At 37.3% G+C, this 25,595-nt stretch overlaps 2 protein-coding genes across 2 annotated transcripts in view; both read right to left on the reverse strand.

Annotated features, from left to right (window-relative positions):
- Nucleotides 1–13,263, reverse strand: part of LOC127622307 (vacuolar protein sorting-associated protein VTA1 homolog) — a 36,330-nt gene extending 23,067 nt beyond the window's left edge. Inside the window, exon 1 of the mRNA XM_052096372.1 lies at nucleotides 13,063–13,263. Coding sequence (XP_051952332.1) covers nucleotides 13,063–13,153 — 91 coding nt within the window. The 5' untranslated portion in view covers nucleotides 13,154–13,263. The remainder of the gene's footprint in view (nucleotides 1–13,062) is intronic.
- A 10,524-nt stretch (nucleotides 13,264–23,787) lies between these two features.
- On the reverse strand, nucleotides 23,788–25,204 carry LOC127622461 (gap junction epsilon-1 protein). The gene is made up of 3 exons (XM_052096567.1): nucleotides 25,178–25,204; nucleotides 24,651–24,833; nucleotides 23,788–24,248 (listed from the first exon to the last, which is right to left on the reverse strand). Exons 1-3 carry the CDS (start codon nucleotides 25,202–25,204, stop codon nucleotides 23,847–23,849), a joined length of 612 nt encoding a protein of 203 aa, XP_051952527.1. The 3' UTR covers nucleotides 23,788–23,846.
- Nucleotides 25,205–25,595: the final 391 nt, after the last annotated feature.

The following is a 25,595-nucleotide window of genomic DNA, read 5'->3' on the forward strand; positions in this document are numbered from 1 at the left end:
AAAAAATCTTTGTTTGTTCAGCAGCAGAAATTCTTGGTGACTAAATGATTTGCATTATGTTGTAATAAAGTTTTTTACTCAACATCAAGGCTATAAGTTAACGTTTTAACTTAATTTTCACAATGTACATGTGGATCATCATCATAACCGAAATTACAACTGCCAAGCCAAAATGTTCTAGAGAGGTTTCTGCTCTGAGAGAGAGCAGAAGTAATCAAATAATTTATTAATGCATTTTGAAGATGTAAAATATGTTAAGTAAAAACCTTGTGCTGGCAGGTAATAAGTGTAAAATGAGTGGTGTTGACATAACAGAATTCACCTTACTAATCACTAATGTAATACTTGGTTCTTCTGCAATTGTGGTATTATAAACGGAGATGATACTCAAATCAATGCACAAAACATGTCACACATTACAATAGTCTTCTCTAGATTGTTACTTAACTCAAGTGGTTAAAATGTACTGAAGTTTTTAAACACTTTTTTCCCATTCCCTTAGCTTGCCAGTCAACTACATCCTTTGCTTTAATGTGTCTATGCTTTAGACTGCTGGAGTCCTGATGTCAGTAGTTGGGGTTACAAAACACATTAAAGCATTGGCATCTGGTCAAAGGTTTCAAGGTGTTTTATTTGCCATATGTGACTAATTCAGAATTCTAAGATGGAATTTTTACTGCGTATTGTGCTTTTAGAAAAACATACAGTAGTTGTACATAGTAGTAAGAGGGGGTAAATAAAAGTCTCATCATGAGCATTTGAGGCATTGCTGTGTCATTTCTGGATGCACACTATGAATACTGAAGCTATGACTGCCAAGCCAAAGAGTTCCAGAGAGGTTTCTGCCCTGAGAGAGAGCATAAAACTGCAGTTCAAATGTAGAATGAAATAAATTCACCCCAGACATAAACCCCCAGAGTCTATAACATTATTAATGAATGAAATGACATGTCTTGATCAATCAATATACTTTAATAGGTGAATGAAGCGTGATCTGTGAGAAGTATAAAAAGAGTGGAGTGTGTTGATTAGAGTTCAAAGAGGAGCACAAGCAAGGTCTTCATTATGGGCTGCCTGGAAAAAGGCAAGACAACAATCAATTGCTGTTGCATAAGTTAAATTTCATTAAACTGGGAATGTTAAGAGGGACATCTGGAAAAAAAGCAGTAAGCCCAGTGCCTTAGGGATATGTTCCACTAATGAAGATAATATCTGGTCCCACCAACACTTTCACCAATTTAAAACTCACCTTGGCGATCCTATGCCGTCCCAAAGGAAATTAAAAAGATGAGGCCTTACAAAGTATTCCTGGGGCTTGCAAAACCATTTGTGTGATTAAGAGGGATGAAACTGTCCTCTTGTGGCCAAACAGGAGTCAAAATTAAAATGCACTAACAAATAAAGGTACATCAGTTGTAGCTTATGTAACAAACCTAAATGTATGTTACTATCAAAGAAAACTACTGTAACTAGCCTCTCTATCTTCTCATCTGTTAAACTAACACAATGTTACTTTAAAAAAATATATATATTCAAAAAGTTGCACATTTACATGCAAACTTATGGAAACTTTATATTGTAAATTATATTCAGTGGAACACTTATGCAATTATATTTTGTTGTAAACAGGCAGTGGAAGAGGTTTAGAAACACATTTTCTCAATATTAAATTCAAAAGTACTTTTAATGACAAAATACAAAACAAAACAAAAAACAATTCCACAAGGCAGACCTTGAAATCAGTCATCAAATTCAAAATTTCTACTCGTAACCCAGTCAAACATAGTGAAGAGGCAATTACAACTTCTGGAAGGAAGGGAGAAAAAGCAAATATACCCAGCTGTGAGTGGTCAGGACAGGGAAAATACACTGGCAGCCAAATGTTGGAATAATGTACATATTTTGCTGTTTTGGAAGGAAATTGGTACTTTAATTCACCAAAGTGGCATTTAATTGATCACAAAATATAGTCAGGACATTACTGATGTACCATCACTATTTGAATTTTTTTTATTATTTTTTTTATCAAATCTAGACAGGCCCCATTTCCAGCAGCCATCACTCCAACACCTTATCCTTGAGTAATCATGCTATATTGCAAATTTGGAACTAGAAAATCACTTGCCATTATATTAAACATAGCTGAAATTAAACATAGCTATTTCATTTGTTAATTGAAGCTTAACATTGTCTTTGTGTTTGTTTTTGAGTTGCCACAGTATGCAATAGACTAGCATGTCTTGGGGTCATTATTAGGTCAAAAATGGCAAAAAAGAAACTGCTTTCTCTAGAAACTCATCAGTCAACCATTGTTTTGAGGAATGTGTACACTACAGTATTCAAAGACAAAGGACAACTGGCTCTAACTAGGACAGAATGTGGACAGATGTGGAAGGCCAGACGTAAAACTAAACAAGAGGATAAGTACATCAGAGTCTCTAGTTTGAGAAATAGACGCCTCACATGTCCTCAGCTGACAGCTTCATTGAATTCTACCTGCTCAACACCAGATTAATGAACATCAGTAAAGAGAAGACTCAGGGGTGCAGGCCTTATGGGAAGAATTGCAAAGAAAAAGCCACTTTTGGAACAGAAAAACAACAAGAAAAAATTGTCCAACAGACATTGGACAACAGATAATTGGAAAATAGTGTAAAACAAATTCAATTTGTAATAGTAATTTTTCATGTTACTATTGTCCTGACTATACATTGTGATCAGTTGAAAGACACTTTGGTGAATAAAAGTACCAATTTCTTTCCATAAGAGCAAAATCTGTACATTTTTCCAAACTTCTGGCCGCCAGTGTACATCCTGAGTTATAGTCCTCATAAACATGTCTGCTTGCTGCCAGGCAGACCTGTGCTTTCTGCCAAGAGGTGAGATGCAAACTGAAGCAAGATTTTCAATTTTTTAAAAACATGCATGCTTATGTTTATTAATTAAAATCAGCAAAAATACAAGACTACTATCGGTACTAATTTTTTCCACATTTTGTAACGTTGCAGCCATATGCTAAAATACTGATTTTTTTTTCATTTGCAAATTTATAAAAAGAAAAAACTGAAATATCACAAGTATTCAGACCCTTAATTCAGTAATTAGTTGAAGCAGCAATTACAGCCTAAAGTATTTTTGGGTATGAAGCAAGTTTTGTACACCTGGATTTGAAGATGAAAATTTGAAATGATTTGAGCTTTGTGACATGGTGCATTATCCTGCTGGAAGTAGCCATCAGAGGATGGGTACATGGTGGCCATAAAGGGATGGACATGGTCAGAAACAATGCTCAGGTAGGCCGTGGCATTTAAACGATACCCAATTGGCACTAAGGGGCCTAAAGTGTGCCAAGAAAACATCCCCCACACCATTACACCACCACCACCAGCCTGCACAGTGGTAACAAGGCATGATGGATCCATGTTCTCATTCTGTTTACGCCAAATTCTGACTCTACCATCTGAATGTCTCAACAGAAATCGAGACTCATAAGACCAGGCAACATTTTTCCAGTCTTCAACTGTCCAATTTTGGTGAGCTCTTGCAAATTGTAGCCTCTTTTTCCTATTTGTAGTGGAGATGAGTGGTACCCGGTGGAGTCTTCTGCTGTTGCAGCCCATCCGCCTCAAGGTTGTGCATGTTGTGGCTTCACAAATGCTTTGCTGCATACCTCGGTTGTAACGAGTGGTTATTTCAGGCAAAGTTGCTCTTCTATCAGCTTGAATCAGTCGGCCCATTCTCCTCTGACCTCTAGCATCAACAAGGCATTTTCACCCACAGGACTGCCGCATACTGGATGTTTTTCCCTTTTCACACCATTCTTTGTAAACCCTAGAAATGGCTGTGCGTGAAAATCCCAGTAACTGAGCAGATTGTGAAATACTCAGACCGGCCCATCTGGCACCAACAACCATGCCACGCTCAAAATTGCTTAAATCACCTTTCTTTCCCATTCTGACATTCAGTTTGGAGTTCAGGAGATTGTCTTAACCAGGACCACACCCCTAAATGCATTGAAGCAACTGCCATGTGATTGGTTGATTAGATAATTGCATTAATGAGAAATTGAACAGATGTTCCTAATAATCCTTTAGGTGAGTGTATATATATATTATACACATACACACACACACACACACATACAGGCATATGCAAATGTTTAGGCACCCCTGACAATTTCCATGATTTTCATTTATAAATAATTGGGTGTTTGGATCAGCAATTTCATTTTGATCTATCAAATAACTGAAGGACACCATAATATTTCGGTAGTGAAATGAGGATCATTGGATTAACAGAAAATGTGCAATATGCATCAAAACGAAATTAGACAGGTGCATAAAATTGGAACCCCAACAGAAATATCACATCTATATTTAGTTGAGGCTCCTTTAGCAGAAATAACAGCCTCTAGAAGCTTCCTATAGCCTGTAATGAGTGTCTGGATTCTGGATGAGGGTATTTTGGACCATTCCTCCTTGCAAAACATCTCCAGTTCCGTTAGGTTTGATGGTTGCCGAGCATTCAAATCACCCCACAGATTCTCAATTCAGGTCTGGGGAATGGGATGGCCATTCCAGAACATTGTACTTGTTCCTCTGCATAAATGCCAGAGTAGATTTTGAGCAGTGTTTTGGGTTGTTGTCTTGTTGAAATATTCAGCCCCGGCGTTACTTCAACTTTGTTTATTCTCAAGTATCTGCTGATATTGAGTGGAATCCATGCAACCCTCAACTTTAACAAGATTCCCAAGTACCGGCACTGGCCACACAGCCCCACAGCATGATGGAACCTCCACCAAATTTGACTGTGGGTAGCAAGCGTTTGTCTTGGAACACCGTGTTCTTTTACCGCCATGCATAACGACCCTTGTTATGACCAAATAACTCCATCTTTGTTTCATCAGTCCACAGCACTTTCTTCCAAAATGAAGCTGGCTTGTCCAAATGTGCGTTTGCATACCTCAAGCAACTCTGTTTGTGGCGTGTGTGCAGAAAAGGCTTCTTCCGCATCACTCTCCCATACAGCTTCTTGTGCAAAGTGCGCTGAAATGTTGAACGATGCACAGTGACACCATCTGCAGCAAGATGATGTTGTAGGTCTTTGGAGGTGGTCTGTGGGCTGTTTTTGACCGTTCTCACCATCCTTCGCCTTTGCCTCTCTGATATTTTACTTGGCCTGCCACTTCTGGCCTTAACAAGAACTGTGCCTGTGGTCTTCCATTTCCTCACTATGTTCCTCACAGTGGACACTGACAGCTTAAATCTCTGCTATAGCGTTTTGTAGCCTTCCCCTAAACCATAATGTTGAACAATCTTTGTTTTCAGGTCTTTTGAGAGTTGTTTGAGGCCCCCATGTTGCCACTCTTCAGAGGAGAGTAAAAGAGAACAACAACTTGCAATTGGCCACCTTAAATACCTTTTCTCATGATTGGATGCACCTGTCTATGAAGTTCAAGGCTTAATGAGCTCACCAAACCAATTGTGTGTTCCAATTAATCAGTGCTAAGTAGTTACAGGTATTCAAATCAACAAAATAACAAGGGTGCCCAAATTTATGCACCTGTCTAATTTCGTTTTGATGCAAATTGCACATTTTCTGTTAATCCAATGATCCTCATTTCACTACCGAAATATTATGGTGTCCTTCAGTTATTTGATAGATCAAAATGAAATTGCTGATCCAAACACCCAATTATTTCTAAATGAAAATCATGGAAATTGTCAGGGATGCCTAAACCTTTGCATACGACTGAATACACACACACACGTTCAAATGTCTGGGGTCACTTGCCTGAAATGTTCCTGATGATCTAAAATCTTTTGATCTGAAGGTGTATGCTTCAAAGTTTGAAATTAGTTTTGTAGACAAAAATGAATTGTGCCAACATAATTTATTTAATTTCAAAACAAAAATTGTATTATGGGTACAATTACCCATAATAAGTACAAAAGTAGGGGGGTGTTCATCAATAAAATTTTGAGAACCACTGGTCTAAACAAATCTAAAGTTATGCTATGGCACTGATGTTTTATGGATAGAGGAGGAGATGAGAGATTTCACCATGTATGAAAGGAGCACAAAGCTGTTTTCAACTCAAACTAAAAACAGAAACAACAACTTCCTTCAGTTTTACACCAAAATAAAGGCTTTAGAGCATATAGCTATGCCACATGCTAAATTATTACAGAAATATATTTTAAAATATTCAATTTTAAAAAAAATTAAAAAACTGTTTTAAAAAAAATCAAATGACTGAATAATGGTGATTAATAATCATGATTAGAATTGAGCTAAATAATTATGAATCTCATTTCAACCTTTATCATGCAGCCCTAGCTTCTACTTAAGCTACTCTTGGAACTTAGCAGTGCGATACTGCAGATATTGTTGTATTGCAAATGGCTTTTTAGGTTCCTCATTTGTATGTCACTGTATAAAAGCATCTGTTAAATGACTAAATGTAAAATTTGTTTCTTTTAATTTTGGAGTAAAATAGAATCACCACCTTTTCTTGAGAATCACCAATAGAGCAAAGATTTATGAGCTAGCAATTTGAAGTTTCAGCATTGATAGCTTCACCAGGACCTTTAGAATTAAACTAATATTCATGGTTTATATTATGTAGGACTTCTTTATTCCAATGTGTCCTCAGGAAAGCATTTCCATTATATGAACTCAAGGAACACAGCTTACAATTTTGTTATAATTAAATGGTTATCATTTCAGCATGGCAGATGAAGGGAAAGGCTCATTTTGACACGACTATGCCAAGTCCTTACAGTTTCTTTAAGAGCAGACCATTTCCTCTACCATGAGGCCCAATTTTCAGAGATCTGATGTCCATCAGAGTAGATCATAGCATACAGTCACAAAGTCCTCCTTTGTAACTGTATAACGCCCATACTGCTCAACATCCAATTTTCCTCATCTGAAACAATGAAACACTGCGGCCATTCAGACATGCAAACCATGTAAATAAAAAATATAATCCATTGTTTGCCAAAGTGATTTAGTTTCTTTCTCCATTTTAATGGAAGTGAGTGAAAATAAGGACAATGTGAATATTAGAATAGAGTCTTACAGACTTTTTTTTTTTTCAGCATGCATGTTATTAAAAGTTGTCACAAAGCCTCTTTCAGTTACATTACAAAAGCTCCTGTTCAATTTAAGTTAAGTTATCAGAAAACATTTTTAAGTGGTCTAAATGTAAATAAATGTGAAATTACCTTCTTGATTTTTTTAATCAATAGATTAAACTACTTGTATGTGCCTGGGCTAAACACCAGATTACATCCATCCAATGACCACTTTGCCTACTACAATATCCCAGAGGCTTATTCTGACAATTAAGCATCTACGCAAGCTTGACGTTTGACAGACAAAGTGTGTGTGACTCTTCAGTCGGGGACATGCCCAAGTATTTCACTGACATCTGCAGTTAGACCAGAATTGTATATTCAGGAATGTCAGCCCGCGCACTCTGCTTTCCGTACTACAAGGACGTTATTATGTAGCTGCAGCTCAGTCTGAAGACTGGGTAAGATCCAGCGAGAAGGAAGGAAAACAATGTCAAAGAGGGCCTTTTCCATAGATTTACAGCTCAGTGACAATTAGAGAACTGGAGCTCTGTCACATGCAGAGACAGACTGCAGAGCAGCATCAGAGCATCATTCTGCTTTAAAAAAAACACATGTTGCTAATGATTGCAGCACATTCAATTGTCACCATACACATGGGTGTCGAACATAATGTTTTAATAGAAAAAGCAAATACGGACATAAAGCCAGTTTTTAAGGCACACAGTCCACCAAAACATTTTTTATTTATTTCATTTTTTTGCCACATTAACACAAAAATCATACATTATAACCACCTAATGGAATAAAAATATATCATCCTTACTTTAATTATTAGTTGAGAGTTGCTGTATAAAAAAAAAAGGGAGAATGAAAACCTATATTTAAAAAAAGATTAATGATTGGAGGAATAAACTACAATTAGAAGGGGTCAGCTGAAATACTTGGTTTGGCAAATCGCCAACTGTGATTCATAAAACAAACTTAACTCCTAAAAATATTTTAGCTTTTAGGATTATAAACAAAGAGAGATAAATGATACTGCTACATCTTTGTCTATTTAATATCCCAAAATCACCAATTATTTTAATAATCCTGAGTGTAATCAAAAAAGTAGCAGGTAAAAGGGTCCAATTTGTTTTTAAGTCCTGATTCCCTCAATAAAAAGTAAATGCTGACCTCCAGTGGCACAATGAATAAGCCATCTTTTAAAAGCAACTGCTTAACTCTTCAAGAATTAAGTTAAAGAAATGATGTGTACAAATCAAACAGGGCTTCAAATAACTTTCAGAACAATCATAGAGCATCCCAACATATTGAGTTAACCACCATGGAAACTGTCCCAAATACAGCCTAAAATTATTAAAATCTTTTATTACAAAAAAATATTTTTTTACCTACAACATTTACAACCAAGCGACTAATAATAACATAGCCATCATTATTCTGCATGTGACATTTAAGCACATTATTATTTATTAATTTGTTTTAGTGTTTTACATTGTACATCTGGCAGCTAGAGCCAACTTGGGTTTTGGGATTATGTTTATATTTGCGATGTGGTAACCCCAATAAATAAATAAAATCACTAGATGACCTATAATGTACAGCAGTAAACATTACAAATGACAGAACACGTGATCCTAATCTTGAACTTTAACTACTTCCATCAGCACAATGCTACGCTATACGATACTAAAGGCTCCTAAATTTATTAAAACATTTTTTTTTTTAAAATCTTTCCATAATTTACCTGAGCAACCGGGTGGCACCATGATTGACTCTATTTGCCTTTTCTCTGCAATTTTTCTGTTTCTGGTCTCAAGACGCAATGTAAAACTAACCAAAACAACCAATCCAGATGGAGAACAAAAACCATTTAAGTGTTATTTGGAGTAAAAATGAATTCCATGCTCAAATTTTGTGTGGTTGTTGGCCGTCATAACAACTCAACGTAGTTACTCACATCAACGTAACCAGGGTTGGTGAGTAACGGAATGCATGTAATGGGATTACATATTTAAAATACAAAATACTGGTAACTGAATTCCATTACAGTTACAATTAAAATGTAAATCTTTGGAAATCAGAATACAGTTACATTCAAAAATTCTTTTGATTACTGAAGAGATTACTTTGTCTTTTATTTTAATTTGTTTTATTTAATAATTAGTATATTAAGTTAAACATTTATCCATATAAATGATGCGATCCGAGGAGCTTTTGAAAAGCGGTGAAACACTTTCTTATGATATGTATCATTCATACAAGTGCAACCACACTGTTGTGAGTAAAAAGTTGGATATGGCGGAATTGAGGAACTTTCCCTTAGGAGCTTAATAGAGTAGCAACATCGTGTTTCTACAGCTTAACAAAAAACTGTTAAACGGATAAACAGATGAAACATGAATCCAATAAATACACGATTACATGCCATGTCAATGTTTTTTGATGTGGTAAGGGTATTTTTTTTACAAGAAATGCTAACATCATACAGAAAGCTAAAAATAACATTTTATATTTTAATACATTCTATGAATAGAATCCACTTTAGAAAAGGATGTTGTTGTACACTCAGTACGGTTTTGAAGTTTGGAGCAGCTAAAATAGTTAAACTGGTATAAAGTGATCATTTAGCTTAGGCTAAGATAAAATAGCTGTTTCTTGTTTTAACATGCATCTACTACCAGTAAAATTATATTTTATAATTAATTCAAGTTAGAACAACTCTAGTAATACCTCTGATATTAGGGCAAAGATGTACTGCATAAATGTTATTCTTAAAGAGAATTTAAATATTGCTTTCCTGTATACAATTTTTTTTATAAAAAAAAATAAATATAAAAATCCTTAAAACAAGATAAACTTGCTTGAGTAGCAAAACTGCATAAAATATTTAGGCTTTTTTCAGAGAATGTATTTTTTTACAGTGAAGTGTATTTTCTTAATTTACTTGTTTGTATACTAAAATACTATACTATACTATACTATAGTCAAAACAAATGAAAAAATCTGCCAGTGCTGAAGAAGTAATCCAAAGTATTTAGATTACATTACTGACCTTGAGTAATCTAAAGGAATACGTTACAAATAAAATTTTACAGCATGTATTCTGTAATCTGTAGCAGAATTCTTTTTAAAAGTAACCTTCCCAAACCTGAATGTAACTAACCACGGACCATAGCTTCATGTACTACTGATGTGGGTCAAAACACAACATAATATCATGACAATTTGAACTGTATGTATTCTTATAAAGTTTGATAGCAAACATACATTCTCTTATGTTTGCATAGACACCGAAACATACAATATTGACAACTGCGTGTTGCTCATACAGCTGAAATTTCACTTACTGCCCTCTGGAGTAAACAGGTGTTACTACAAGCTTGCATTTCTCAGGAATCTTCCTTATGGGCATGCGATTAATTGCGTAAAATAGTTTAACGCATTATTTTTTGTAAAATGAATCGTACTGAATTAACACGTTAAAATGACATTTTAATGGTTTAATTCAGATCTGTGTGATTTTTGCTGCTCTATACAACATTTTAAAGGATTATATCACTTTAACCATGACTACACCTGAATAAAAACAAATAATTTTTCAGAATATACCAAAAACCTAAATAAACCACAAAAAGCACTGTAAAACAATAACATTAATCCATAAATGTGTTAGCTATACTGCAAATCCAGATAGCTTTCTGTGAAAAACAAACCCAAATTCAAGCCTTTTATTCAATGATCTCCAACTGTCGTAAGAGTCAAGCCATGTTGGTTTCGTTTTCAAAATGTTTAAATTGCCACCTCAAAAAGCATTACGACTACTGTTTTTACGGCAGTGATGTCGCATGCTCATTGGCTCTCAAGTGTCTCTTGACTAGTGGTCGACCGATATATCACCGAAATACAAATGACTCTTATTTTGAAATGTCTGCGCTTCCAGTAATGAGCTCACTGACGGCTGATTCGCTGAGAAAGACAATCTGATTCAAACTGCTAACCTGAGCTCCCGACTTGAAACTCTCTTTTTGGGTGATTAATGAAAAAGATCTGGTTCAAAAGAGTATTGTTGTAATATTGAGATGTGCATGACTCTCTCAAGCATGGTTTGTTGATTTATGCAGTGCATTGAGCTCGTCAGAAACAGAACAGGTGAAAAGCGGTGCAAGACACTGGTGGTGCTCTAAAGATTATTCAATAACTCACAAGATAATATAACTAACGAAATCGCATATGAACTCACACAACCCGACTGTCGCCAACGGCGAATAGATTTTAAATTATCGTCACAATCATTATTTTTGACCATTTAGTCGCAGTCTGGAGCTCAGCAAATGTAAATAAGTAATACAAGTTTCTGTCTGTCATTGTATTTAAATGAAAGTAATTTTACACATTTGTGAATATTTGTCTGCAACTTTGAATGCAAAACACAGGTTTTGGATTATTGTCTGTGAGAGAAGATTGCAGCATTCAATGTCCGATTTTTATTTTACAAGTTTTCACATCGGCTATGAGTGTAAATTTCATGTAACAAGTACAAATATTTATTGTACAAGTTTTCAACATCAAATCTACAAGCTCATGTTTTGCGAGAGATTTACCTTCATATTCTGACCCTATAGAATGCAGGGCAGAGAGCCAACACTCCTTGGACATGGGCAATTCCTAAAACTGTTCAAAATACTTTTTACCCAATATCATCTACCAAGAAAAATTCAGCAAACAACAAAACACTGTATTCTGGAAATAGAATGTAAAGGCAATTACATGCTTTTTATTAGTCATCAACTCTGCCAACTAGTGAAACCTGTTAAGTGTAACCTAAGTGTAGTGAGGTAATGTACACAAATAATATCAGTCTACGTCAACCTTAAAAATCTTTGAATGGTGGTACTAGCCTATTGTATTCCTAAAACTGGATGCACCACATACAAAGTCAGACACATAGCTGATGATTCATCTCCAGTGAAAAGCGGTGAAACACTTTCTTATGATATGTATCAATCATACAAGTGCAACCACACTGTTGTGAGAAAAAAGGTGGATATGACGGAATTGAGGAACTTTCCCTTGGGAGCTTAATAGAGTAGCAACGTCGTGTTTCTACAGCTTAACAAAAAACTGTTAAACAGATAAACAGACGAAACATAAATCCAATAAATATAAAATATGGATCTTTTTATATGAAAAGATCCATATATCTTATTCCATCACAATACAGAACAAACAGAAACAGAGGCAAATTCTGAGCAAACTAACATACATTCAGGAAATATACTGCATACAGGGTACTGAACCCCCCCATCCCATCTCCACTACCAATACACCTCAAGGTGAACTTCCCATGGTGAGAATAAAAACAAATGTTGATTCAACTCCCCTTTAAATATGATGTCGGTACAAAATATCTCTGAAATGATTCAGCAGGTATCCACTATTATCAAGAAGCCGACTTGCTTTCATTTGCCATGTAAGAAACAATCCGAATACCACACTTAATGTAAAATTACATATCAACTAAAGGTCTCAGCATATTAAACTATCTATTACATTAAACTCCATTTGATGTACTCGTGATGAATTTACTGTACAGTTACTGTAGTTTCAGCCAGTTAGCCTGAACTGCTAAATTATTAACTTATTTCATTAAAATTACCTATGTAAATGTGAAATTAACTTTAAATTAACTCAAGACATGTATACTCGTGATTAATGCCTGTTAAAATAACAACTATGGGCTTATAACAGCAGATGCTAGCCAGCTTATCAAAGCAACTGAGGCTAACATTCACAACAGCAAGTGACAGACTGGTTTAAAAACAACATTTCCAACTGCACCACGCAGTTTCACTGTTTAGTTCATTAAACCACATTACTATTTGAGTTAAACTGGGATAATTTGCAATTTACAAGTTTAATAACCTAGAGAAAGGGAGGGTCTGCTTTCTTGCTAGCTAACAATAAAATAACTTACAGTAGTAGGCGATCACGGGGTCTCGTTTATCGTGTTCCTGTGCTGTTCTCAAAAGGTGCTGAATAGCTTTCAGCTGCGGTGGAACCGCCATCCCGAAGATAAGTGACTGTCACAAACTTCTACGATTAGCAAGAGCAAAAATCTGACTAACAACAATGATGGCAGGTGCACGCATAGAAGCCACTTCCGCGTTTACGTGTGAACGCGCAGCATCGCCTTTGGTGAGGCATGGGGAGTGACTTTGAAGACATGAATCACAAAAAGCGTCACTGCTGTAGATTAAATGTACATTTTAGAAACTGTCTTGGGATAGAACATACCGTCTTGTTTATATCTTGTATGTATATATATATACATACAAGATATAAACAATATTCCAATATACGGAGAGCGGAATGCGCGTCAGAATGCAGCGACGCGTTGCCTCATGCTGCTCTCGTATTCTGCCTCTACCTGCGTCCGCAACTGACTTGAGCGAAGCATAATTAATTTGAAATAGCCTACTGTTGACCATGTAGGCCTACACTCGCTAAATAGAGACGGAATGTGTCAAATGGTTCAACCAAAAACACACATGCATATATATATATATATATACATATGTATGTTACAGAATGTATGTTATATATATATATCTTCAATCCACTTTCATGCAGTAGCGATTTCGCTTAGTTTTACTAAAAAGCTGTATACACGAAGGCGGGTTGAATCTGCAATCCGTCGCATTCAAAGCGACATCAACACAGATCAAAACACTGTAAAAGGTTTCACTGTTATTTGCATATTAATGTGTGTCCTCTATTTAGTTTGATTCAGCATTTATTTTTTTATTTAAATTTGTTTTTTCTTTTGAAACAATATTAAACAAAATGTTTAGCTAATATAGCCTACAGTGGGTTTCACGAGTGAAAATGCTTGTTCATGGCACAGTGAAGAATTTTAAACTCTTTTCTAATTTAAAGCATATGTTTTCTTTGCACATTATATTATCAGAAAAACTATTTGAGTAAAAGGTAGTTGTCTTTTTTTAAATTGTAGCATAATTAGATTTAACAGCATGTTCTAATCCAGTGACCTTTAAAACCTTTTAAACCTTTTTGACTCCAAGGCCCCCCAATGTCCAAGACAAACTTTGAAGGCCCCCTCGCCCGAAACTAGACGTGTCTGATTAAAATAATTGATCATGGATCATTTTTGATTCTAGAACCTTCAGAAAGAGTCTGTTTCTAATTTGTAGGCATACATCTAAACGTATTTTTTTAACATTTTAATTAAGTTGAATTATTTGAATTATTTGAATATTTCCTATTTTAAATACATTTTAAGTCAACTTGAGGCCCCCTTGGAAGTGTGCTGAGGCCCCCTAGTGGTTCCTGGCCAACAGGTTGAGAACCACTGTTCTAATCTATAAGATAAGAACATTCGTCATTCGTCAGACATTCGGTTTCGCAGATGTAAGGGACCATCTGAAAACTCCACTCACTACGCTAAAGCATAGATGTCCACTCATTCATTCAATTCACGTGGAAGTTATACATGAAAAAAACCTGTAAAATACATTTTCACAGTCAGAATGTTCTTATAACTTCATAGAGAATAGACAGACATACTACAGGTGATATTATTACAGTATGATCAATTATATAAGTAGCCTACAGTAATCAATTATTTTAGAAACATATTCACTAAAATTCACCAAATTATGTTTTCTCATTTTAAAGGCTGTGATAACTTCCCAGAGGATATATGAACTTACTACAGGTAATATTATTACAGTATCATCAATTATATAGGTACAGTAATGAATTATTATAGAAAAAAAAATCACAAAAATTGACGAAAATTATATTTTCTCATTTGAGGCTGTATTTTTTGTATTTTAATTTTTTTTGGATATTAGTGATTAAGTAGTAAATCCTTCTATACTCTAAATCTGATTACTGTAGGCCCTACTTATATAATTTATCATATTGTAATAATCTCACCTGTAGTATGTCTGTCTGTCCTCTGGGAAGTTATAAGAACATTCTGAATGTGAAAATGTATTTAACAGTTTATTTCATTATATTTTTTTATGTATAACTTGCATGTGAATTGAATGAATGAGTGGACATATCCTATGTTTTAGCATAGTGAGTGGAGTTTTTAGATGGTCCTTACAGGTGAAACTCGAAAAATTAGAATATCGTGCAAAAGTTCATTAATTTCAGTAATTCAACTTAAAAGGTGAAACTAATATATTATATAGACTCATTACAAGCAAAGTAAGATATTTCAAGCCTTTATTTGATATAATTTTGATGATTATGGCTTACAGCTTATGAAAACCCCAAATTCAGAATCTCAGAAAATTAGAATATTGTGAAAAGGTTCAGTATTGTAGGCTCAAATTGTCACACTCTAATCAGCTAAACACCTGCAAAGGGTTCCTGAGCCTTTAAATGGTCTCTCAGTCTGGTTCAGTTGAATTCACAATCATGGGGAAGACTGCTGACCTGACAGTTGTGCAGAAAACCATCATTGACACCCTCCACAAGGAGGGAAAGCCTCAAAAGGTAATTGCAAAAGAAGTTGGATGTTCTCAAAGTGCTGTATCAAAGCACATTAATAGAAAGTTAAGTGGAAGGGAAAAGTGTGGAAGAAAAAGGTGCACAAGCAGCATGTATGACCGTAGCCTGGAGAGGATTGTCAGGAAAAGGCCATTCAAATGTGTGGGGGAGCTTCACAAGGAGTGGACTGAGGCTGGAGTTACTGCATCAAGAGCCACCACACACAGACGGGTCCTGGACATGGGCTTCAAATGTCAAACGTCTTACCTGGGCTAAAGAAAAAAAGAACTGGTCTGTTGCTCAGTGGTCCAAAGTCCTCTTTTCTGATGAGAGCAAATTTTGCATCTCATTTGGAAACCAAGGTCCCAGAGTCTGGAGGAAGAATGGAGAGGCACACAATCCAAGATGCTTGAAGTCCAGTGTGTAGTTTCCACAGTCTGTGTTGGTTTGGGGAGCCATGTCATCGGCTGGTGTTGGTCCACTGTGCTTTATTAAGTCCAGAGTCAACGCAGCCATCTACCAGGACATTTTAGAGCACTTCATGCTTCCTTCAGCAGACAAGCTTTATGGAGATGCTGACTTCATTTTCCAGCAGGACTTGGCACCTGCCCACACTGCCAAAAGTACCAAAACCTGGTTCAATGACCATGGTATTACTGTGCTTGATTAGCCAGCAAACTCGCCTGACCTGAACCCCATAGAGAATCTATGGGGCATTGCCAAGAGAAAGATGAGAGACATGAGACCAAACAATGCAGAAGAGCTGAAGGCCGCTATTGAAGCATCTTGGTCTTCCATAACACCTCAGCAGTGCCACAGGCTGATAGCATCCATGCCACGCCGCATTGAGGCAGTAATTAATGCAAAAGGGGCCCAAACCAAGTACTGAGTACATATGCATGATTATACTTTTCAGAGGGCCGACATTTCTGTATTTAAAATCCTTTTTTTTTTATTGATTTCATGTAATATTCTAATTTTCTGAGATTCTGAATTTGGGGTTTTCATAAGCTGTAAGCCATAATCATCAAAATTATATCAAATAAAGGCTTGAAATATCTTACTTTGCTTGTAATGAGTCTATATAATATATTAGTTTCACCTTTTAAGTTGAATTACTGAAATTAATGAACTTTTGTACGATATTCTAATTTTTCGAGTTTCACCTGTATATCTGCGAAACCGAATGTCGAACGTCAAACTTTACCGCGCTAAATCAGTGAGGCCAACATCATCCAGCTTGGATAGTGAGTATGGGCCAGGAGAGCAGGAGAGGAAGAGAAAGGAGGCAGCAGCGTCATTGTCGCAGAATATTTAACATATGTTAAAAAGACTGCCAAACAGGGTACGTTTGTTATACTTGGTAAGCAAATTGACAACATTGTAGTAAATATTTTCAGTGTATAAAAAAGCATCTTCGTTAAGATACCAGCAGACAAGATAATCCAGCACAAATTAGTTCATAAAAAGTCACCAAAGTTAAGTATTTGAACCTCATAATTAAATACATAATGAGGGGAAAACCTGCAAAAAGGTCCACTTTTTCAAAAAAAAAAACAAAAAACAAAAAACTTTGCTTTAGTTTCCTAGTTCTGTGCTTGGCTTTCCAAGTTTCATGTAAACCAGGTGTTTTGTGTCCCTATTGGTCCACTAGTTCTTGATTGACAGCTCCTCCTCTAGCCAATCATTCGAAGAGGGGAGGTGACAACTTCAAAGCAACTCCAATGGCTGCTGCTTAGGGATGGGCAATACCAGTTATTTACTTTTCGATCCGATACCAAGTACTTTTAGGCCAATATTGCTGATATCGATACCAATACCGATACCTCTATTAAATTAAATTTTTATGAATTGGTTGGATAAAATAAAAAACTTTACAACTTTACGAATGTTACTTAAATTTTTTTATATATATATTTTTTTAGGCCTAAAAAAATTATTAGGCTGCTTTGTTTACCCTTTAAAATTAGTAAGTATAAGCTGCATATAAACCTCAACATTTACCATAGATATTTGTATATGGTTACTATTACTAAAACCAAGTTACCAATAAACTACAAACAAGGAGGTCTTAAATAATGCCTAAACTAAAGACTCTGCTAACTACATTCAGCTGGCACGATGCATGTGTTAACGGAGTATGATAATGGCCAACTCGGACAACACATTGTTTCCTAGAGCTGGCAGAATCTTTTGATCACTGTTTTTGCCTTGACGCCTGTTTGGATTGCCTGCCTGTTATTGAAACATTGCCTGTTAATTCGACTACTGCCTCATCTTCGGTTACATTGTCAACGGAATCAAGTGAACCCATGCAAATCGGGCATACATGGGTGCCCGAGGATGAACGCCAGCGCAGGCGAGATAAGGGATTATGCTTCTATTGTGGTAAACCCAGTGCATCAGGTGGGTTTTTGGCAAGGGTAAGCACCACACATGATTCTGTTTCCAGCAAAAACTTTACTCTTCCTATAATCATTTTTGTTGAAAACCCTCAATCATGTGTTACAGCGCTAGTGGATTCAGAAGCTGCATTAAACCTAATCCATCATCAACTGGTTACCGAATTCAATATTCCCACAACACCATGTATTCCTCCTGTCCAAATTACTGCTGTAGATAATGCACCCATGGGCACAGGTCAGGTAACCCATAAAACGATCCCAATTAGGATTCAATTGGGACTTTTCCATATCGAGACTATGTCATCACCTCTCCTCACCACTCCATTATACTAGGATATCCTTGGCTATCACTCCATGATCCATTGATCTCCTGGAAAAAAGGGGAGTTGCTGCATTGGTCACCATTCTGTCAAGAGCATTGTCTGACCACTAAGTTAATAGTAAAATGCCTGACCACTAGAGTGGAGATTCCAAAGTCTAACGTTCATCCACACATCCCCAAGGAATATACTGAAGTCATAGAAGTTTTAGCAAAGACAAAGCAGCCCAATTACCACCCCACAGACCTTGGGACTGAGTGGCCAGCTCCCTCAATCGTCAAGGAATTACAACGATTTCTTGGGTTTGTAAACTTTTATAGGCGGTTCATAAGGAACTACAGCATTGTAGCAGCTCCTCTCACTGCATTACTCAGAGGAAAACCAAGGAAATTGACGTGGCCTGAGAGTGCAAAGGGAGCTTTTGAAAAACTCAAGTCCAGTTTCACCACTGCCCCATTTGAAACATCCAGATCCAGCCCTCCCATTCATACTGGAAGAGGACGCCTCAGACTGTGGCATCGGAGCTGTCCTCTCTCAGCGTCATGGTTCCCCAGGTAAACTCCACCCATGTGCCTTTTACTCTCGGAAACTCACATCTGCAGAGACGAATGATGTCGTCTTGCTTATGATGTAGGCAACAAGGAACTGTTGTCCATCAAAGCTAACCTAGAGGAGGGGAGACACTGGCTGGAAGGATCCAGGCACCCGTTTCAAGTCATTACTGACCACAAGAACCTGGAATATATCAAGAGTGCCAAGAGAATGAATCCACGACAGGCCAGGTGGGCACTTTTCTTCACCCGTTTCAATTTAACTGTTACCTATCGTCCAGGCAACAAGAATGGCAAAGCAGATGCCTTATCACGAAGATATGATCCAGTTCTTTCCTTGGCTCTCCCCGAATCTATTCTGCCACCGTCCGTCTTCATCACACCCGTCCGTTGGGACATTATAGAGGACATTCAGCGTGGACAACGTGATGAACCTCCACCTACGGAATGTCCTCCCAACAGACATTACCTACCCCAAAATCTCATTCAGAGGGTCGTACAATGGGTGCATACTTCCCTAGGCTCTGGTCACCCAGGAATTCAAAGAACTGCAGCATTGGTACGTAAATCTTTCTGGTGGCCCACTCTCCTACATGATGTTACTAACTATGTTAATGCCTGCCCAGTCTGCGCACAAGTCAGAACCCCTCGTCTACTCCCTGCAGTGCTCCTGGAAACGCTGCCCATCTCTCAATGACCTTGGTCAAATCTGGCAGTAGATTTTATCACAGATCTTCCTAATTCCATGTGTTTCACTACCATCTGTGTCATTGTTGATTGTTTCTCTAAGTCATGTCATCTGATTCCCATGAAAGGTCTTCCCACAGCTATGGAAACTGCAGAGGCTTTGTTTAACCAGGTTTTCAGGGTGTATCAGACCGAGGATCTCAGTTTACCTCACGGGTATGGAAGGCTTTTTGTCATCATCTGAACATCAATGTCAGTTTAACCTCTGGTTATCACCCCAAGGCAAACGGTCAAGTCCAGAATCCAGAATCCAGAATCGGCCTGTCTTCGCCGGCCAAAGGTGGTCAGCGCAGACCACAACGATCTGCCCAGGTCTGTCGGTCCTGGGCGAGTCCCATCCAATTGTGTCCCAGATCTTGTCGTAGCGAGTCGCGCCATCGTGTTGCAGGGCGCCCGCGTGGCCGCTTGATGTCGATCGGCAACCAGACGGTGACTTCGCGTGTCCATCTTTCGTCTGTCCGCCGCATCAGGTGCCCAGCCCAGCGCTTCTTGGCCTTGTTGGCCAGGTCCACCGCGTTGGCCACCCTGGTCATGGCCCGCAGCTGCTCATTGCGGACGTGGTCGATCCTTTTAACCCCGACCATGTGGCGCTCCATTGCGCGTTCAGTCACGGCCAGCTTTTGTCGGTCGGCCGCCGTCGTTGCCCAGGTCTCGGCCCCGTAGAGCATGGCCGGCAGGACGGTGCTGTTGAATAGGGCGGCCCTGATGTCCTGGTTGATGGCTCTGTTAGTGGCCGTCTCGGCAATTGAGCCAAAGCTGACCCAGGCGGCTCGGCGTCGTCGTGCCAGTTCTCGACCAATCTTGTGGTCGGTAGTCAGCTCCTGGCCCAAGTAGATGTATCTATCGACTTGCTGGAGCTGGTGCTGGCCGACATGAAGGGTAGTGTCGGCCACCTGGTCGTGTGGAGAGGGTAAATCAAGAAATTGGACGTTACCTACGCTCCTATTGTAGTCGTGAACAGCACCATTGGAGCACTTTCCTTCCATGGGCAGAGTAAGCTCAGAACTCCCTCACACATTCATCCACAGGGCTAACCCCTTTCCAATGTGTCCTGGGTTATCAGCCTCCACTGATCCCTTGGTCAGGAGAAACCATCAGAGGTGCCGGCGATGGATAACTGGATCAGGAGGAGTGAGAGAGTGTGGGACAGCGCTCATGTCCAGCTTCAGAGAGCCATCAGGAACCAGAAAATTCAGGCCGATCACCGGAGGCGTCCCCACAATATTACCAATCTCGCCAGATGGTATGGCTTTCTACGAGGGATCTACATCTGAGGCTACCTAGCAGAAAGCTCAGTCCAAGGTACGTAGGTCCCTTTAAGATATTAAGACAAATAAACTCTGTGACCTATAGACTAGAGCTTCCTGATGATTATCGTATCTCTCCTTCCTTCTTTGTATCACTCCTGAAACCTGCACATCCTTCACTGGAACCTGCAACCACTGAATCCACACCACCTCCTCCTTTGGAGATCGATGGATCCCCTGCCTACCTAGTACGGGAGATCCTAGACTGTTGAGCGGTCTCCCGTCCACCAGAGGGAGCCCTCACCTGAATTCTGAACAATGTCACTTCCTGTTTCCTGCCATGTCACTTCCTGTTTGACATATATATAAGCAGTGCTTTCACCCACCCAGATTGCGAAGTATTGCCAGTTTACCTGTCTTACCAACGTTTTCCCTTGCTCACTGTTTATGTCTCATGTTATGACCTTTTTACCTGTTTACTTGGATTACGTCTTTTGATCACTGTTTTTGCCTTGTCGCCTGTTTGGATTGCCTGCCTGTTATTGAACCATTGCCTGTTAATTCGACTTCATCTCTTTGCTCAGTACTTTGGATTGTTTGCCTGTTTATTGTCGTTCACAATAAATACCTCTGCAACATGGATTCTAACCCGCCTCCAGTCATGGGTACGTTACAAGCTGTCAGAGTTGCATTTGAGTGATGTCACCTCCCCTCTTCAAATGACTGGCTAAAGGAGGAGCTGTCGATCAAGAACTAGTGGACCAATAGGGATGCAAAACACCCCCTGATTTACATGAAACTCATGAAAACTACCCACAAGTTTTGGAAAACCAAGTGCAGACAGAACTTGGAAACAAAAGCAGAGAAAAATACAGCGTAAACATACAAAAAAAAAATTAATGTGATCAAAATTTCCAGAAGGCACAAAAAACAGTAATATAACCAAGGAAAACATGATTTTGTTTGCAATTCTGATGACTTTGCTTTACTTTTTCTGTTCTGTTTTTTGCAGCATTTTTTAATTGTGTTTATATTTTTTTTATTCATGCTTGTTATTTTTTTAATCTGCAGTTATTATTTTGATCTGCACTTTGTACTTATTTTGGCGCTTATTTTTTTTTATCTGCGCTTATTTATTTATTCACGCTTATTATTTTTGGGTCTGTGACCGCAATACTTTTGACGGGATTTTGATCCCACACGTATGGGGCTGCAAAGCTGCAGACCAGTCAGAGTGCCCATGATGACACCTGTCCATCGTTGAAAGCACCTACAATGGGCTATATATATTTAAAAAAAGAAAAAAATCTGGGTTACAGTGAGGCACTTACTAATCTGTAAACATTAAATAATCACTGTTTCAAAAGTATATCCACAACACATAACAAATATGCATTTTATCGTGATTTGAATGTGATAAGATCAATTACTAAAGATTTCTGTGTAGTTATATCCAATTTTACAACTTTGTTGACTTTATGACGTAACAGCGTAAACCCTGTAGGCCTAATTCATTGTAGGCTAAGTGTCACAATGTGACCTTGATTTTTCTTTCTAAAGAAAAGGAAGGACGATTCGAAAAAAAAACATTTGTGATGCCAAAAATGCTGTCAATTGAACAAAAATTTTATTTAACCAGAATATACTTTGATGAGGTTTTTGAACTAAGTGTTTGAAACCAACATGCAAAACAACTGCCATATGGGGTTTTGACTTTTGGCCCATTATAACCATTTTTTATCTTTTATCAAAAAGATTTAAATTTTCACCTCATCACCTCATACTATGTGAATACTATTGAAATTAAAAGTATGTTGTAAGCAAAGAAATAATCGCACAATTGTTATAAATGCTGGGTTTTTTTACTTGAAGAATGAAACTATACAAACAGAAGGAAATCATTGTATTAAACAAGAGTGTCAAGGATTCACAAGCAAATCTGTTTTTTTTTCTGACTATGAATTACTTTACAAATAATATTTTCCTAGACCGATACATTATGCCAGTCATAATATACTGAATGCACCAACTATTTTACCAATCTATAATGGTTTATGCATAATGATATCTTTAATCCCACAGACACTGTGATTAAAAACCAATATAAATGATCAATTCTCTAAACATAGTACAAAAGTGATTACTCAAACAGCTGTGAAACACTGGAAGGGCAACTGTGGGAAGAGAGGTGCAAGCCAGACCGGTAGTCAAATCTCAGATGTTTTAAATGTAGTTTTCTCACAGGTAGATAGTGGCCTTCTGCCTCCAAATAATAGTTCACAGTGTGCCATTTTGTACCTGAGATGAAACATAGCTGAAAATAATTACAAAAGTTGGATGGATGCCTGATAAAAACATACAAATACAAATGGACTCAAAAACTATATGGAAATCAACAGCATAATTGATATAATATCAATGTCCATGAATGTGACCAGGTTGTGCAGTAAAAATTGCTGTTTCCATGGACCAATCAATTATGTTCCCAAAAATAAATGTTCTTTTGCCTGTTCTTAACCCTTCCTCTCTTATTTCATTCGAAAAATCAATAATTATGCCAAAAAATGTAAATAAAACTATAGAATTTGCAATTGTGTAATACTTCAATATCAACACATTAAATATGAAGCTATTATTGTATAAAGAATAATTATTATATTAAGTCTTTAAATGGAAAAGCAAAATGCATTAAAGTGTCCAATGCAAGAGAGGTGAACCTTCTAGGCTTAAAAAAAATCCATAGGTAGCCTTTAAAATTACTCATTCCCTTGGCATTAATCAGACATGTTATGCAATTCTTTCACAAAAAAAAAAAAAAGGAACAAATAACTGGATTTTAAAAGTATGTCTTTCTGTGTCTACAAACAAAAAATGCAGAGGTGTGTGGGTTTATGTCCTTTCTGTCATACGGAGACCCATTCTAGACATGGAAGACGTGGAAGCATCACTCAAAAGGTCTAAATTCTTAAGTAGCTGACTGGTTTAAAAAGCTTTGTCTTCGAAACAGGATCTCAAAAATCTCAGCGATACAGAGGAGTATGGTGATGATTGTGAAGGTGTACATCGCACTGAGGAAGATGGTCTTCTCAAAGTGTTCAGGGACCATACACTTTGTGATGCTGAATATCTTCCCAAGGGCAATGGCATCACACATGTAAATCGGATAAACCACGAAACCAAAGAGATGGCGCTGAAGCCAAAATGCCAAGACTTCCAAAATGATTCGTAATAGAACAGAGATAATATAGAAGACTGTTGACATCGGCCGTAGAAGGATTTCCTCCTGGTCTATATTCTTACAGGCAGCATAAAGATGGAACACCGCTCCAGGGACCAAGACAGTGACTAGCTGCAACGCCCAGAATACCTACAAAACAAGTAACGTTAACTATTTTCAAGACATTATACATATTTACAGATAGAGTTATATGTTAATGTTATACTGTATGTCTTAGTAATCACAAAGTTACAAGTTTGCTGTCTACTTAAGAATTTGAAATTCTGTTGTCCAATAATTAATTTTCTTATAATGGATCACTATCAATTATAGGCCACAACACATTAGTTCTTATAATTCATTCATATTTGGAAAATGCACCTTTTTTTGTAAGTGTTCAGTTTTTTATTTTATTTTTTATAATTTTTTCTACTTTAACATGTAATCTCCAATACATCCACCCAAATGAACTTTTACCCGACATTGCAATATTTCAGTTTTGTCACTCTAGTACTGTAGATTATTAAAACCAAACATATCATACACTTTTACCTGAGGTGTTATAGGCCGGAACTGGTTGTAACAGTAAAGGTTTAATTCCCTTTTGTCTGGATTACAGCTGAAGTGGAGGGCCTCATTGCCATAGACGGCGAATCCAAGGACCCCAAGGAAAAACGTACGCACAGAGCCGAAAAACAGTGTGTGGAACTGACCTATCACCGTTGGAGGCCTGAGCTGAAATAGGCAGTGAATTGAGATTAACATTAAAGTTTGAACAGAATACAAATAAAAACCAAACTTTGAAAGACCAAACTAAAGGTAGACTGATCTGTTTTACCGATTAATCTGTGCCCAAACTTGCTTTTGGAACTATCGGTTATCTGCAAAAATCTATTTAAATATTTTTTTTATCTTTATTAGTGATTAACAGTAACATGGGAATTGCTGTAAATCAATCTTTTATCAATGACAACATTCATCCATATTTTTATCCTCACTTTAATGCATATATGGTTAATTTGATCTGATAATCAAGTGTTCTACAAGGCAAGGGCATCCGAAGAAAAATGCAAGTATACCGAATTGTGCCCTGTCAGCACATACATCGTGTCTCCAACTTTATGTCTTGTGAATAATAATAAACCTATTTGTTCATTAAACCTCATCTGGTGAAATATTTATTTATACCAAACTCTTCATCTGGAGAATTCATAGACAATAACATGCTTAATTAAATGCTTAGGTAAATATAGATCACTATAATGGAGCCAAGTCTTTCAAATTACAAAATAAGTATTTTTTGCTTGTTTAGTTAAAAGTCCCACATTCTGCACCAAATCTTTTTTTCTTATTATTATTGGGATTTTGGTTGAACAATAAACTGCATCTAGGATTTTATTCTTTTTGAGCTAATTTTAGCCTAAGAAAATATTACATTACTCAAAAATGCATGTGGAAGAAGAGGGCGTGGCCGGGCCACAAGGATACATGCCTGGC

Source organism: Xyrauchen texanus, chromosome 28 (genome assembly GCF_025860055.1).
Source record: "Xyrauchen texanus isolate HMW12.3.18 chromosome 28, RBS_HiC_50CHRs, whole genome shotgun sequence".
NCBI classification, from domain to species: domain Eukaryota; kingdom Metazoa; phylum Chordata; class Actinopteri; order Cypriniformes; family Catostomidae; genus Xyrauchen; species Xyrauchen texanus.